We start from the raw sequence: 16,902 nt of genomic DNA, 5'->3' as shown, positions 1-16,902 counted from the left end.
CAATCTTGAGAAATAAGCATATGATCAAAACACTTGGTAATCCAAAAAAAAAGAAAGAAAAAAAGATAAAGATAAGGTTGAAAGTCACAGAGAGTAGAGTGTAAAAAAAAAAGGAAAGAAGAGGAGGAGGAGACGTTCTTGTTATACTTAAACCATGAAAATTGTCTCTACTTACATAGTCAGGTTTCTAACATGGCACGTATTTTTATTTTCCAAAAACCATATGGATTTTTATTTCTTCTCACTGAGAGGAAACTGACATGGACGTGAACATGGGAGGAAATATTACAGAGATACTTCTTCTTTACCTTCTAAAAACAACTGCACAACTTGAAGTCACCATGGCAAACTTTTAAGAACACTGCAAAATATTAACAGTGTAAGACCCATAGAAGGAGCTGTATCTGTGGAAAGTTACAATACATCTTTAGGAGGAGGTATCTTTTTAGCGGAAGTGTCAAAAAGAGTTTTGCATATTTATTAACTGTGTTATTTTCTTATTTTTATTATATGAAGTCTTTGGAATTATATAGGAAACTGATTTCAAATGTGAAAGACTGTGTGCATAGAATGCTCATCATGCTATTCAATGCAATTACTGAATATTAGAATGCTCACCACATTATCCAATGCTGTATACTCATGTTGCAGATGAAGACTCTGAGGTCCAGAAAGATTAAATAACTTGCCTGAATTTACACAGCTGGATAGTAGTAGTTTAGGGACAAGAAATCAGAGTTGATGAGATTCTGACCAGCTGTTTCCTGTCTCTATACATGACTCAACTACTGGACATTTCAAGAGAAAAAAAAAGAATGACATTACGAGCTATAAATTCATGAGTATGCAGATGGTAGAAAGCAGACTAAACTATGTACACAGGATATGAAATTTCTGGCCCTAGAGATCCCTAAAACCAAATGGACAATAGTCTCTCCTGTATATTTTCAGGGCATTCCTGCTTAGGTTTACACAATTGAACATTATGCCTTCTATAGGTCTGTTCCAGGATGATGGGTCTATGAATAGAATGCTTAATATTGATATCCTTAGCGAGCACTTTACCACTAAGGGGCAAAATTATCACAGTATTAAAGCTTTAAAAGATTCACTTTGAGTATGGTAGAAATTCACACACACGTGTGTGTGTGTGTGTGTGTGTGTGTATGCATGTATGTATGTATGTATGCATACCCACAGAATTAATTCATTAATTTATTTAGTAAATATTTAATGCATAGATTTTGTGTGAAAGATGCTATGTTAGGCCTTGGGGATATAAACATTTATTGACAATCCCATAGAAGAAATTGACATGCAATTGAAATGCAGAGCATCTAAGTCCTGTGACAGGGTAAATATAAGGAGCTATAAAAGTATAATCAGGGCCAGATCATGAAGGACTTTACAAGTCACTTTAGGGAAATAATCAACTGTAATCCCACCATGCAGAGAGAAACAGTGCCAACATTAGAAAATTTTGCTATTCATTTTCTTATGACTATACGTGTACAGCAATAGTTGACATAATTGGGTGATGACGTATATGGAGTTTCCAATCTGCAACACTTATAATATTGTTAGCATTATTCTCTTTCATGAAATTTAACATTCTGTCTTATAGACATAATAGATTTTACTTATTATTTATTCTTGGTCATTTAGGATATTTACACATTTCCTTATTATATATAACACTTGTTTGTACACACACACAGCTTTTCTACATGTCTTATCTTTCCTAGATACTATATATAGTAGTGGATTTAAAGAGGATAATAATTGTAAGCTGCTGGAAACACACTGCCATATAATTTTGTAGTTACTTCTGTGGTGGTATGAGAGTTTTGACCAAATCATACCCTAGACAGACATAAGCATTACAACTTACCAAAGAAAACCCCACAAAATAGAAAAACAAGTCCAATTTAATTAGAAGATTACCTATCACTGTTTTGATTTTTGTCTCTGATCTTCATCAAGAGTGAAGCTCTCCATTTACGCATATTGGGCAACCACATCTCTTCTGAGGATTGACAGCTCTTGTCCTTCGCCCGTTTTTACACCGTCTACTCATCACACACACTTTACCCAGCTCATCGTTTCTTTTCATTTTATTCACAATGACTTTGATGTATGAAATTTCACCTGTCTTTTGCTTTGTAGTTAATTTTTTTGTGTCCGTCTCCCTTCACTATTTAGTCATATATTTACCTATATTTACTTCTTCTTAAGATTTGATGTTTAACATTTATCTGTTGAATCATTTAGAATTTGTTTCAGCGCATTTTCTTAGTTAAGGATTAACTTTAAATATTTTAAATAATAAATTTCCCTTAACAGATTTTATTCAATGATGTATACTTTCCCCATTGATTTCAGATGTATTCTTTAACCTATATTATATCTCTTTGTATATTAAGAACTTTTTTCAAGGCTCTCTCTTTTGTTCCTTTGATCAGAAACTGTTTTTATCATTTCCTTAGGAAAACAAATTAATTTCTGAAATGTGAGCTAATTATTCATTAGTTGATTTTTATTAAACATACTTTTTATGTTTTAAGAGGATATTCTTGGATGAAAATCCATTAAAGAATGCCATATCCAAATGGAGCAAGACTACATTTTGCATTTATGTAACACCTTCATTATCCTAGCAACAGACGACATTTTCAATACACAAACACAATGCACTGAAGTTTTGGAAAATATAATGGAAACCTGCTGTATACTTTCTCAGAAAACTTTTACATTGAAAATTAAGCAAAATTTCAGTGAAGAAATGGAATGATGAGAAAAGAAATTAGTTCCTGAAAAGCAACAATTTGAAAATAAAGAAAAAGCTTTTTACGCAAAATCCAGTATGGTAATACCATCTGCTTGCCATGTTTATGCATTAAGTTTAGACAGTGAAGAATTGAGTTTTTGCTTGGTTGTTTTAAATCCCAAACATATTTATTCTTCTTAGCTATCTAATAAATAGGCAACGATTTTAGCATCTTTTGCCTCTAAAATTATAGTTTTCTCCACAAAATCAAGTCTCTATTGGCCAAATTTATGTCAAAGAAAGAGTAAGTCTTCCATCCTCTGTTTGTGGTGCTTCTGATACTGTACAAGTTATACTGGGTTTAAAAGTCACATGAAGGCAGGTATAGGACTTCATTCCCTCCTCTGAGACTGTGGACCACCACAGGGGGAAAAAAATTATGGAAGTAAAAAATGAAATTAAAATTAATAAGAGAAATGAAAAGAGTGGGAACATTTGTAGAAAACCGTTTAGAGAAAGATATTTTGTCCTAGATCATAGAAAAAGAACGATGATGTCTGTCTTGAAAGATCATTAAAACTTTATCTAATTCTTCAAGAGTGAAGAAAGAGGACAGACCAAGGACGTATCATAAGAAAAGATCAATCAGAAAGCTAACGCAATTTGGTGGCTTTTGGCATTTCATCTATTATTGTGGATACTTTTTTATTGAGAAAATTAGAATAAAAATTACATATATTAACAATTTATTTTTTTAGTTTTATTTCTAACAAAGAAATAAATTATTTTTTAATAAGTGAGCTATATCTAACATTTACTTTTAAAATATCAATAAAAGTATATGGTATGGCATTTATAAGAAACTATTCTTATGGTTTTATTAAATAAATAATTTAAGGCAATATTGTTTAAGGAGATTTGAACATAAACTTCTAAGACTTTTTTCCCATTATATTTTGTTTAAATTTGACATAAACAAGTAACTGATGCCTTTATTTTAATTTATGCTATATTGAAAGTGCTAATTATTTAAATATTCAAAAGGTGTCACATTTTTAGCATGAGTGCGTTACATTCAGCTTAGTCATATAAAAGAATTTTCAAGCACCCTGCAATATTTTAAGACGGAATTTCATTTTGTGGATTCTACAAAAATGAATTTTTTAAAAATGGATAATTTTCACGGAACAAATGCTTTCCTGTTTTAAGGATCCAAGTTGCAAAAGTTAAGAGTCTGAGCTATAAGAGTGAATTTAAACTCAATGCTTGGTCTTCAGTTAACCGCACACTATTTAGAGCAGTTTTCTTTTTTCTTTGCACAGATGTTCCTTGGAGGCACCAGGACTGTGCCAGAATGACATGGTGGAAGCATGTAGATTTTGAACAGCCTTCTTGATTCTGTGCACTCTCATTCTCCTCATGGAGAGGAGTCTTCTCATCTGGAGTCTAACACTGCCATAGCAGTCATTTAAGAGAATGACTGAGAGGCTCTCAGATTACCTTGAAAATGCATCCACGAGGCACCTCTTGAAGAATCTTTATTCTGATATACTGTCACTCCTCCTGTGGTTCCTTTAAGATTTATGACCATTAATGCATAACACTTCTCCAGTCTACTAGAAATACAGAATTGGAGAACAGTGGCAGAAGCTGGGTTGGGGATGATGAACTTGCTAATTGTAAATGAAATAAGTAGGAATAAGCTAACTGGACTGTTCTACTGATGGTCTTCCTGTCTACAAAGAGTGATGATGCAGAGAATGAGACCTTCCATCTCCCGAAGTACAATTTATTTTTATCTTTTCTTCTTAAATAGGCTAACAGGCAGAAGGAAGATTTTAGGTAAAATATGTGGAAGACCATGCTAAAAGAGCCAGTTAAAAGACACAAGAGGAATAGAAATTTTTCTTAGAAATATTTGAAATGGGATAAAAATAACATTTATTTATAATATAAACATATATTTATTTATATAATGTTATTTATGACATTTATATGTGATCCTCCCTGATGACTTGGAGCTGAAGTCTACATTCTCTTGAGATTCTTTAAGGCATATGAAAATTGTTGCCTTATAATATAAGTATAAAACAATATAAGCTGGCAGCAATTAGGTTAATAAAATTCAGATAGTGGAAAATAATTTATTTTAGAAAATAATTTTGCATGTTAGTTATAGTTTAAATTTAAATATATAATTAAGTAGCATTTCAAATACAGTTTAATTGTTCTCCTCTTAATACAAGTATTTTTGTATTATTGTATTTTGTATATTGTATATATATGTTGTATTTTGTATTATTATTTTTGTAATAATACAAGTATATTTTGTAAAATGGCTAAATAAAAACAGCAGTTGAATATTTTAAATATTCAAAACTGTTCAGCACATTAAACATTTTATTCTCATAAAAATAGAATGAGGAACCTATTCCCAATTTCTAGGACTCTGAATGTGCAATTCATATCTACAATTGACCAATACATTTATTTTTATGAAAATTAATTTAAAAACTTTAAAAATATAAAATTTTGAGATAAGACATAATTATCAAATAAACTTGTCAAAATATAAACTCATAGACAGAAAATAGTCAATAATTCACTATTTATAAGAAAAAGCTTTGAAAAATGAAGTCAAAAAGAGAGGGCACCAGTTCACATAAGCCTTAGAAAGTAAAAGGTAATACATATCTTGAGATTTAGCAGAAAGAGTTAAGTAAGTTTGAAAATACAAATGCAGTGGAAAGAAAAGTACATTTCTATCCACATATTATAGATATATTTATCATCCTTGGAATATTATTTACTTGCTTTAACGAAAGTTTACTTAAGAAATACATAAGCTGGATAACAATTTAAAAGGAAGAATACAAATAATTCAATGAGTCATGTCAATTATTCTGAGGAAATCTCACCTTGCTATCTGAGGGTACACCTTGAAAGTGACTCAGTATAACAATATAGAGCAGAGCAGAAAGGTATCAATAGCTATGAAATCTATCCTTAGGTCTACTCGAATGTCAAAATAATTAGAATAGCATTAGGCAAATTATGGAACTACCTTTCAATTTTTTTGTAGTTGTTTTCAATCTTTCATTACTAAAACCTTTGCTCAGAATAACAGAATAAATGTGTGGCCAAACAACTAGGCATTCTTTCTTAAAAATAGATAAGTGAAATGTCAACATTCACTGCCTGTCGTTTCACTATTTAATCATTTATTACTTTATACATATTTTAAGGACTTGTGTACTAAGTAATATTTCAGCCACTCAGTTCTTGAAAACATATATTGAATCAGATATCATATATTTCATTTAGTCTCTTTCACTCGGCAAGCTCTCACTTCCAAATCTTAGAGAATGAAAGACTGACTGTTGGCTGCTCCATAGTGGACACCACATCTCAAACACTCACACATACATCTTTTCTCACTATGCGGCACACAGCACAGTACTTGGCACATCATAGTCATTGACTGTATTTGTCTGCTGACTAATAGAGGTAAACGGGAAAAACAATGGCATCACTATTTTGTAAAATGTTTTCAGGACCAGCTTCACAAATGTGTGACTTAACACAGTTGCTCAGCTACTGCTATCCTGAAATTCTTAATAATTTTATCTTTAACTCATGTTTCGTAAGTGACGTCTGATGGGACAATGGAACATGCGTTGGAAGCTTGAAGCCCCAGCTCTAGGCAAGGTCCAACCTCTGGCTACCTGCTCACATCAAGGTCCTGCCTCTGGCCACCTGCCCACATCAAAGTCCATCCTCTGGCCACGTGCCCACATCAAGGTCCATCCTCTGGCCACGTGCCCACATCAAGATCCATCCTCTGGCCACGTGCCCACATCAAGGTCCTGCCTCTGGCCACCTGTCCACATCAAGATCCACCCTCTGGCCACCTGCCCACATCAAGGTCTTGCCTCTGGCCACGTGCCCACATCAAGGTCCATCCTCTGGCCACCTCCCCACATCAAGGTCCTGCCTCTGGCCACCTGCCCACATCAAGGTCCATCCTCTGGCCACTTGACCACATCAAGGTCCTTCCTCTGGCCACCTCCCCACATCAAAGTCTATCCTCTGGTCACCTCCCCAAGGTCCATCCTCTGGCCACCTCCCCACATCCTCTGGTCACCTCCCCACATCAAGGTCCAACCTCTGGCTACCTGCCCACATCAAGGTCCTGCCTCCGACCACCTGCTCACAGCCCCAGGGATGTGTTTTCCCTGGCATACTCCTCTGCTCTCTGCCATGTAGTCTTCCAATCCCTGCCCCGCCCATTGATTGCTGCCACCCTCCACCTGGGTTAAGTGACTGTGCTGACCTCTGAGGGGGGAGGACCACATTCCTGGGTTGTCCTCTGTCTCCAGTGGGATCCTAACATGTACACAGGAAGGGTCTAGGTTGGGCCCGCTAGCCGTAGGAGAAGCCATGTATTAGTAGGAGCAAACTTCTCACCCACCTCGTACAGGTAGCCAACAGTTTCTGGGAGGAGGTTGAAAGACCTCGGGGTTCTCCTTTCCACTGGGGGTTGGGAAGGACCTGGGAACCTGGAGGTGGCTTCATTCTCCCTACAAGTATCCCCCTGCAGAGGGAGTGCTCTCTGGGCTGGCTCAGGGCCTAGGGATACCCTCTCTTCCTCCTTCCAACCTTTCTGAGTTTGGCTTGCATTTGTCTGTTCCGGTCTACTTGAGACACCTTGGGGACTGGGGATGGGGGTGGGGTGTGGGGGGGACTACAGGAAAAGAATTGTGTGATGTTCGTGATTTCCCTGTAGGAGTTAAGTGCCCCTATATTTGCATTTAAAAGTGGTATTGAGCAATATAAAGATGACTGGTCAAGTTTATGCTAATAATCTGAAATTTTACTTTTTCTTACTTACAAGAACATTAAATGGCAATTAAAAAGCACCATGACAGGTTGACAGAGGGAAATTGTGGAAAGAAAAAGTTTTATATTTTAGTACTTTCAATGGCCCGTTTTTCCTGCTTTTTGAACCAAATGTCCTGAAGTTTCATTTTTCACTGGGCATAGTGAATTATGTAGCTAGAACTGACTGTTTTAGAATCCAAACCAAATAGAAAAGTCTTGAGGAATACATGGAAGGAAAAAAAAGCTATTTAATCTAAAGATGCTACATGGAATTTCAGTCTGATTAAAAGGTCAGCAATTACTTTTCAATTTTTACAAATTAAGAGTATTTATTAAGTAGGAAGACATTTCACATTTTTAATAATGATCAGAATAATCTGTACACTTTGAAAATCTTTTAGTTTAATTCTTACACATTAATGTTTTTACAATCCTTATTAATATTTACTTTAAAGTAAAAGAGGCTTTGAAAATATAAAAAAATAAAACCCTAATGTTTAATAGTAACTGCATATGAATCAGTTATCCAAATCAATTTGTTCTGTAGATAGAGTTTAGTTAATGAAACTAATAGCTTCCATTTTCAAAACAAAGAACCTCATTGAAAATGGGCACACAATTTTCTAGACATACACCTAACCATACAGTAGAGCCTTACATCCTATGATGGATACGGATTATGCAAAATACAACCATATGCACTTATCCTCACTGCTAACCAGGTTATTTTTACAGGATTTAAAATATTTTACTATACAATCTCTACCACTACTTTTCAATTTGTACCAAAAAATGCCATTAAAATTGTTAATGTAGTAGTAGGGGCATCATAATAGCAATAAGATCTTATTATTTTATACTAGAGAAAAATACTTAGTCACCTTTCCTGTAAAATGTGCAAATGAGAATTCCTCAGAGAAGCAGCTGATGACTCTAAAAGCCAAGTGCTTAAAATCAAGTTTAGGATTAAACACATTTCCCCGGCAATGTGTGGTCACCAAGAAAAACCACGATTGCTAATGTTGCAAATTCTCTAAGTATGGCACAGAAGATTTAGTGAGCATGAAATTTAGCATATGCTAAAGAATACATATGCAATAATATTCTCTTGTTACTTTCTAGACAAATTCCTGCTTAAATTTAAGGTTTTACCCTTTTCATTCCCACTGCCTAGAATAGTCTTCTTTCTATATTCACAGGGTTTTCTCTTCAGCTCATGATCTGCTCAAGTGTCATGCTATCAAGAGAGGTGCTTTTGGTTTCCCTCTGTAAAATGCCCCTGTCCCCACTACTTGCAAAACTCTTACTCTGCTTAGTTCTTCTTCATGGGACATATCACTACTTGACACTAAAATATAATGTCCATGAAGACAGGGACACAACTAACTGTTTTTTTGTTTGTTTTTCTCCTTTATTTGCTACATCTCTAGCACCTAGAACAGTTCCTGGGAGATAGTAAATATTCAATAAATATTTTTGAATGATGAACGTATAAATTAATGAATGAAAGATCATCAAATCATCTCCAATTTCTGTTAACACAGCCAAAGGAGATTTATTAAGTTACAGACAATGTAGGTCGAGGATATTCTTAGTCAAATAACACAACATCTTTGCTCTCAGGAAGCTTACATATTGGTCGGGAAAGCAAAATATTAAAAAATATGGTTATGGTCCAGTGAGATAGAAACATAGGTGCTATCGTACGTAACTGGAAGCAGTTCAACTTCTGCACTTGCTGATGGAGACCACTGCACTGGCCAACTGCAGTGAATTAACTGCTAAGGGCTAAGGGCCTTTTCTGTATCATTCACTTACTCAAAGATGCATGGGACAAAAAGACACTAGACTTGGAAGTAATTTTATGTATCTCAGTTGTAAAAATAAAGTTTACAATCATCTGGAATCTATTATAATTTAATATTTGGCTGGACCATAAATTTATTTAGTTATGATTAAATAGACTGACATTTCAATTATTTTCCATAAATAAAACATTCACTGTACTTTTCAGAAGAGAAACACTTTTCCAAGGAGATAGGAAAATTTTATCCTTCAATATAAGGTGTCTGTAGCTTCTGAATATGTAATTTTCTTATGTTTAAGAAATATAAAAAAATATAAATAGTACAGAATCTCTCTTAGTTTAAATTACGGCTATTGCCTTTTTTTTTTTTAATTATCATGCCACTGACTTGTATTCAGTGTATTTTTAGTAAGCATTTAAAACTTTCATACTGATTTTTTTTTACTTTGAATAGACTTGCACAGATTTAGAAAAAAGCATACTTACTGTCAAGTATTTTGAAAACACAGTGAGGACTGTGAGCGATATCCAGACATAAAATACATTAAAATACAGATGTAAAGATGAAAGAATGTTTAGTGTCCCTAATTACCTACCCCCGCAATGAACAGAAGGTTGGCATTTGAAATAGACTGCATTTCCAAAATGCAATGAACTGGAAATCAAATAGACATCTCAAGTTTATAAATATTTGTTGATTTAAATCTATTTTCAATGTCAGTTCAATTAATTATTGCTGCCTGAGCAAATATATGAAATCTGCAAACAAAATGGAAGCCTAAGGCAAGACCTATACAGTCACCAAATGGCAGAGACAGGTGTGTTGAACATATATTTTAAGAAGCCAACGCATTGGACAATCTGCTTCTGACAATAACTGCTTTCAAGACCCTTTAGCAGGTATCAGCAGAATTGTTTTGTAATTTAGCGTGTCTTCCACTTTGAACACGGTCCCTAAAGGCTTTTGCACATGTCAGGATACCTACAAACACAATTCGTTTCAGGTTGACTATCCATGATTAACATTTTCCTCTACTGTCTATGACCTGAATAATTCCTTTTACTGAACTACACATCTAGTTTTCCTATCATGCACTGAAGATTAAAATCAAATGTTTTCTAGGTGTTGCTTTTCTTGTTTTGCTCTCTAAATGAAACACCTTTAAAGACCATTTAAATAAACTATGAAAATAGGAGGCTGTAAATATAGCTCTTAGGTGTTGCAGAAGTCAGTTAATTAAGGTTTATTGCAAAGATTCCTAATTATGAGAGTCATAGTCTTAAATCTATAATCTTATTTATCCAACTAGAATCAGAATAATCAAGGAATGTTTCTCCTAACTACAGCTAAGTGGTTCTAAGTGATTTGGAAAATTTTTCTTTTTTTCACATTTGTTTAATTGTAAACAGAGAGCAAACAATTAAGTCAGGGTTGTTTAATGTGGTTTCCTTAGTATTTCTTAAATATTAAAAAGATATATACATATAGTCAACTAACTACATGAAAGAAAAGGCAATTTGATGCAAACATCCTCTATATCCTCGTTTTCTAAACTGTGCGTACAGAGTAGTAAAAGCATAATTAATACAGTTGTCTATATTTTTTGGTCTCTAATATTTTATTACCTTACTCATTCAAGTGTCACTTCATGAACAATATTATTCTCCTGATTTTCTTTTTCTCTATTGTGACCCTGATAACTTATCAGCATCTTCCGACAAATGGTTGATTCTCTAACTTGTCTTGGCTGCTTTGCAGATACCCACTCATTTCTCCAAATTTTAGGTTAAATCTTTATTTCCTTCCTCATATCCTGCTGTACTTCTGCAATATAGCCACCTCTTAGATGCTCTTGGTACATTAGTCATCAGCATCTAATCCCTCAATTGCTCAACTTTTGCTTGGTTCCTTCTGCTCAGAATTCTTTCCTTTCTCCCAGTCTCATTTTGCCTAGTCACGTTGTACTCATCTCTCAGGACAGAACTTAATTTAAATGCCAATTCCTCAGGAAGACCAGCCCTTATCCTCCAGATCTGAAGAATATATGCTCTCAGAGCACCTGGGGTTTCTCCTTGTGGGACTTATCACAGTACTAAGTACATATTTGTCAAACTATTTGTTCATTATCTGCCTCCCCACCAGAGTGTAAGATTCATAAGGGCTCACTCATCGTTGTATACACGTTTAATAAATTAAAGATTTATGAATAGCACATATCACTTTTCCATTTTAGAATTAAAAAAATGATCTGTAACCTACAGATAATGAGACAAATAATTTACTGTGGTCCCCTCAGCCCAACAAAATTATAACGTGCTATTAGATAATTCTGTGACGTGCCTCTCAAGTCACTTCAAAGAGAATTTCCAAAGATGCTGTGGAATGATGGGAAATCCCTTCCTCTATTTGCAACAGTAAACTGTTGTCTTATGAAGGCTATCACACAACGATGACAGCTGAAGTTTGGTTCTGGGATACTCTGGTTTCTATAAGCTCCGTTTTTACCCAACACTAGGATCTGACCCCTTCTGATATGCTGACTCCTTCTGAATATGAAAAGAGTAACTGATACATCCATGTATTGAGTTATTTCATAATGTTACCCTTGCCTGGAGTATTTGCATTTTAAAGATGTGACTATCTAACATCAGAATTTCAGAGACAAGGAAAAGGACCTTCTTGGTGACTCTCAAAATTATGACATGGATTGCTTAATAATATTATTTTTCCAGAACGTATAGTCTCAACATATGGATACATATTTTATTTTGAGCTTAATTTGTACCTTCTGCATTACAGCAATACACTTTTAATGAATACTCGCATTTTAAAAGTGGAAAACAATTCATATTCTGTCCTTCTGCTAAGTAGAAGAATAACTGAACTCTCTTCTAAGCCTAAATGAAAGGCTCTATATGTATTATATGAAATTATGTAAAGATATTTGCATATATACTTTATTTAAAGTGATATATTGTCTTTATCACCAAACACCAAACTTAACTATTTATACCGTGTAGTTAAGAATGGTTGTACTGGATTGTACTTTTTGATCAGGTGGCAGCAAAAAAGCCTTAGAAATAATCTGTTAAAGCAGAGAGGAGCAGAAGATCCTGAAGATATATTTGACAAGATTTTGTTGATACTATGGGAAAGAAGAAAAAAATAAAGAGGAAATAGGAATTCCATTTTGAACAACCATAAAGCAAATTTTGTGATATGGAGCTATCTGCTAAATGAAAGGGAAAGTTGCACAGAAATACAAAGATGGTGATTGTACAGTGCGCTACTTGGCTTTGCTTTATTTATTAGATGCATTTCTGAAGATTATCAGCAAAGTGAACTTATGTGTAATATTTTGAATAAAATGGTCACATTCATTTCAATGATGCTTTTAGTAGAATATTAAAGATTTCTTCCTGCATATTTTACAGGTTTAGTAATTTTTTTTAACTTTTTATTTTGCAATAACTTATAGACTCACATAAATTTGCAAAATAATGCATAGTGAGGTCCCATACACCTTTCCCCAGCCTCCTTCAATGTTAACTACTTGCATAATTATATGCAAAACCAGGAAATTGACATTGGTAAAATCCAGAGGGCTCTAGTGTGTGTGTGTATGTGTGTGTGTGTGTCTGTGTGTATACCTCTATGTAATTTATCACATATGTAGCTTCAAGTAACTACCACTACAATCAAGACAGATAACTGTATTATCACTACAAGGCTCCCCCTCCTGCTACCCCTTCATAGCCACATCCCTCTCTCCCTAATCCCTAACCCTGGCCACCACTAATCTATTCTCCATGTCTATAATTATATTATTTCAAGAATGTTATTTAAGTGAATCATACAGTGTGCATCTTTTTGAGATTGGCTTTTCCACTCAGCATAGTGCCCTTGAAGTTCATCCAAGTTGTGTGTATCAATAGTTTGCTCCTTTTTATTGCTGAGGAGTATTCTAACACTTTCAACACACTTTTATTTTAAATGTCACCATGTGCTGCCTTAATGGATGTATGGGCTGAATTGCATCTCCCCAAAATTCATATGTTGAAGTCCTAGCCTGAGTACCTCAGAATATGACTATATTTGGAGACAGGGCCTTTAAAGAGGTGATTAGGGAGAATGAGGTCGTATGGGTGGGCTTTAATCCAATACCATGGTATCCTTATAAGAAGAGAGTAGAACATAGTCACGCACAGAGGAAGACCACGTGAAGACACAGGGAGAAAATGGCTATCTACAAGCCAAGGAGAGAAGCCTCTGAATGAAACCAACCCTGCTGACATCCTAATCTTGGATTTCTAGCCTCCAGAACCGTGAGAAAATAAATTTTTGTTGTTTAAGCCACCCAGTCTGTGGCATCTGTTATAGCAGACCTAGTAAACAAATACAGTGTATGAGAATAGCTTTATCTGTACAAATTTGTCTCACATCTTTGTGCTCATATACAACAATACTTTCTGCTATAAGACAATCACTTGTGCATCCACATAATTTATGAATGCTTCTCAAAGGGAGTTTTTAAAATCTCTGAAGCATTTCCTGCATCACACTCTGCAATAAATCATGTTATGGGGAAATTAAAGAGAATATATACTTATAAAAATGATAGGACTATTCATGCCTAACTACATTGCAGTAAAAATCTATAGTGTTATAAAGGGAACATTTGAACGAAAGCAACTGGATTTTTTAAAAAGACAGTTTAACTATATTTTACAAACTGCACGTAAACAACAGCATTTGGACATTTCTGGGTATTTTTTGCTATTTCTTTTCAGAGTGGATCATGGTTAAGCATGCTGGCTGCAATGTTTTTACAGTACAGACAGGAATTATAATTAACATAAATTCTTACTATTTGTTTTATTTGACCTGGAAAAGGGATGGCAGTATAAGTGGGACAGCTGAATTGCAATTCATTTAGCAACGTTTTATCGATGTCTGACGTTTGCTGGTGAGTAATATGGACTGGCTCATTAAGTTATTGGTATAGGATTATATCAAAAACATAAGTCCTTAGACATCAGAGAGAAGCATTATGTCTGATTAACCATTCTATTAAGAAGTAACATCAGAAATATCTTTCTGCACCTTGGGAAACAATAAGAACAACCAGAAAGTCACCTCTGTGGTGTAGAGAGTATACAACTGCACCTCGGTGAATGCAGGTCCACCAGGGATATTATGCATCAAAAGGGAATTATGGGTCTGTGCTGAGAGAACAGCAGTGGAACTTACCGTCTTGATCCGTGGTCACTGTAATAGCTGTGAATGGCTTGGGAGAAAAACTCAACTCAGAAACTCCATTCATGGCTTCTATTTCAAAGGTGTAATTCACGTGAGACACAAAGTCAAGTATTATCACAGAACTGTTGATCAGGCCAGTATGTCTTGGGATGAAGCGGAGTCCTCCACCACAGTCCTCACACTGGCTGGTGTCTAAGCCACATTTCTTACAGATTACACTGTATGTGAGATCTTTTCTCCCTCCTGTGTCACTTGGTGGGCTCCATTCCAAAATAAGGGCTGTTTCATTGATGTTAAAAACCACATTCCTAGGAGCTGAAGGTGGCCCTAGAGAAAAGCAATTAAAAAACAAATGTACATGTATAGGACAATGAATTATGGTGTTAACTTGAAAACTTCAGCAATAAACATTTGTTGGTCTTTTATACTAGTTTGAGCTCTTTCTACTGATGGGAATCATAAAAACATATGGTTAAAAATATCTGATTAAGTCTAGTAAGAAAGGAGTCTTGGGGCGAAGATGGTCTATAACAACTTTTTGGTATATGAATTTCAATATTTAATGTTAAAAGCCACAGACCTCCAAAAGATATGGTAATTATACTTTTTAAATTTGTTGACTGAAAATATATAATAACCAAATATCATTTTAAATTTATGTGATGGTTTTAATTACATCTGAATAATTATATCATCATTTTCAAAATTTGAAAAAAAAGTGACATACATATATAAAACCCATTGTGCTCAGTCTTTCAGTCTTCATACTACGCTCACTGTGTAACTAAAACTCCCATTCGTTACCTTTGACAATCTCTAAGCATCTGTTTCTCACAGATTGAGAATAAATGACCATAATTTTAGGGCTGACAGTTTGGAAGAAGAGGAAGAGAAAGGACATTGGAGGAGGCACAAAGGTTCTTACTCAGGCCTAGACAATTTCATGGGCTAAAAGCATTACGTGGAAAGAAGAGAAGAGGGTGTACATAAGATATGGTGACTAGGCTTTTATCTAGGTTAACTTCACTACACATAAGGAAGTGTGTTGTTAAAAGCTGGTAAAGAGACCCGTACAATCCTCTTATTTGTCATTAAGACGCTGCATAAACCAAGCTGGCCATGGATGACAGATAAGTGTCTTCCCTCAGTCTTCTTTCTCGCTATTTTTCCCTATGGATCACAACGCACAGAGTACTTAATATCCTTTAACTATTCCAGCCTGTTCTTAAAATTGTGTCAAAAATCTTTTACACTTAGATCTGAGTCCCTGAGACTTCAGTTTCATATCATCCACTGAACAAATATTAACTGAAGGTCTGCTGGGTGCCAGGCACTGCACAGTGTGCCATATGTGGCACACTACAGAATCCTTTCCGCAAGAGACTGTGCTTATGATCGACATTTTGAAAAATAATTCATTGCATAAATAACTAATGAAATAACATTCCTGCCATATTTTAGAAGGCTTAGTTTTAAGAAACCTAAAGCTATTCTTTACATTTCTGCTATCATAAAGATTTGCTTAGAAGGTAGAAAGGAATTATCTGTGACGTTCTCTCCATAGAAAGAAATTCAAGTTTTGATATAGACTCCTTTTGGATTTCAAGATACAAGGTACAGTCATTTATTCATTAAATAAATATTTTTTTAGTGATTACTATGTGTGCCAGATACTCTGCTAGACCTTGGGCTTACAGTGTGAATGTGACAGACATTATTCCTGCTTTCTTCTTACTTACATTTTAGTCGAATGGCTACACACACACACACACACACACACATACACACACAGGTATACAGAAGAATAGAATTCAAATTATAATATGTGTGATTATGGACATCAAAAGGAGAGGAGCTGAAATGAAAACTCTCAGAAGGACCAACCTGAGGAACATTCTGAGGAAGCCTCACGGACGTGCTGAGGAGGACGTGCAGAGGGGTGGGAAGAATATTAGGGGTAGAAGGTGTGTGGCCTTTAGTCAAGAAAGATCTTAAAACAGCCATGGAACTGGCAGAAAACTCACTGTGGTGGAATGCAAAAGAAGGAAACAGCTAGTGAGTTTTAAGGAAAAAGAAGGGGCCGGATGATGCAAGACTGCGGGCTCACGGGAATGAGTCTGGATATGTTTCTACACAGAGCATGAAGAAACCCACATTCTACATGTGGAAGTGACGTGTTGTAAGGAG

General features: G+C 35.0%; 1 protein-coding gene across 1 annotated transcript in view; it reads right to left on the bottom strand.

Annotated features, from left to right (window-relative positions):
- Positions 1-16,902, bottom strand: part of EPHA6 (EPH receptor A6) — a 788,910-nt gene that overhangs the window by 415,505 nt on the left and 356,503 nt on the right. Inside the window, 1 exon segment of the mRNA XM_087439470.1 lies at positions 14,707-15,042. Within this exon segment, the coding sequence (XP_087295596.1) occupies positions 14,707-15,042 (336 nt within the window).

This window comes from Ceratotherium simum, chromosome 15 (assembly GCF_057802395.1).
Source record: "Ceratotherium simum simum isolate JZ-2026a chromosome 15, ASM5780239v1, whole genome shotgun sequence".
NCBI lineage: Eukaryota > Metazoa > Chordata > Mammalia > Perissodactyla > Rhinocerotidae > Ceratotherium > Ceratotherium simum.
The sequence above is the reverse complement of the archived record's forward strand: the minus strand, read 5'-3'. Positions and strand labels throughout refer to the sequence as shown.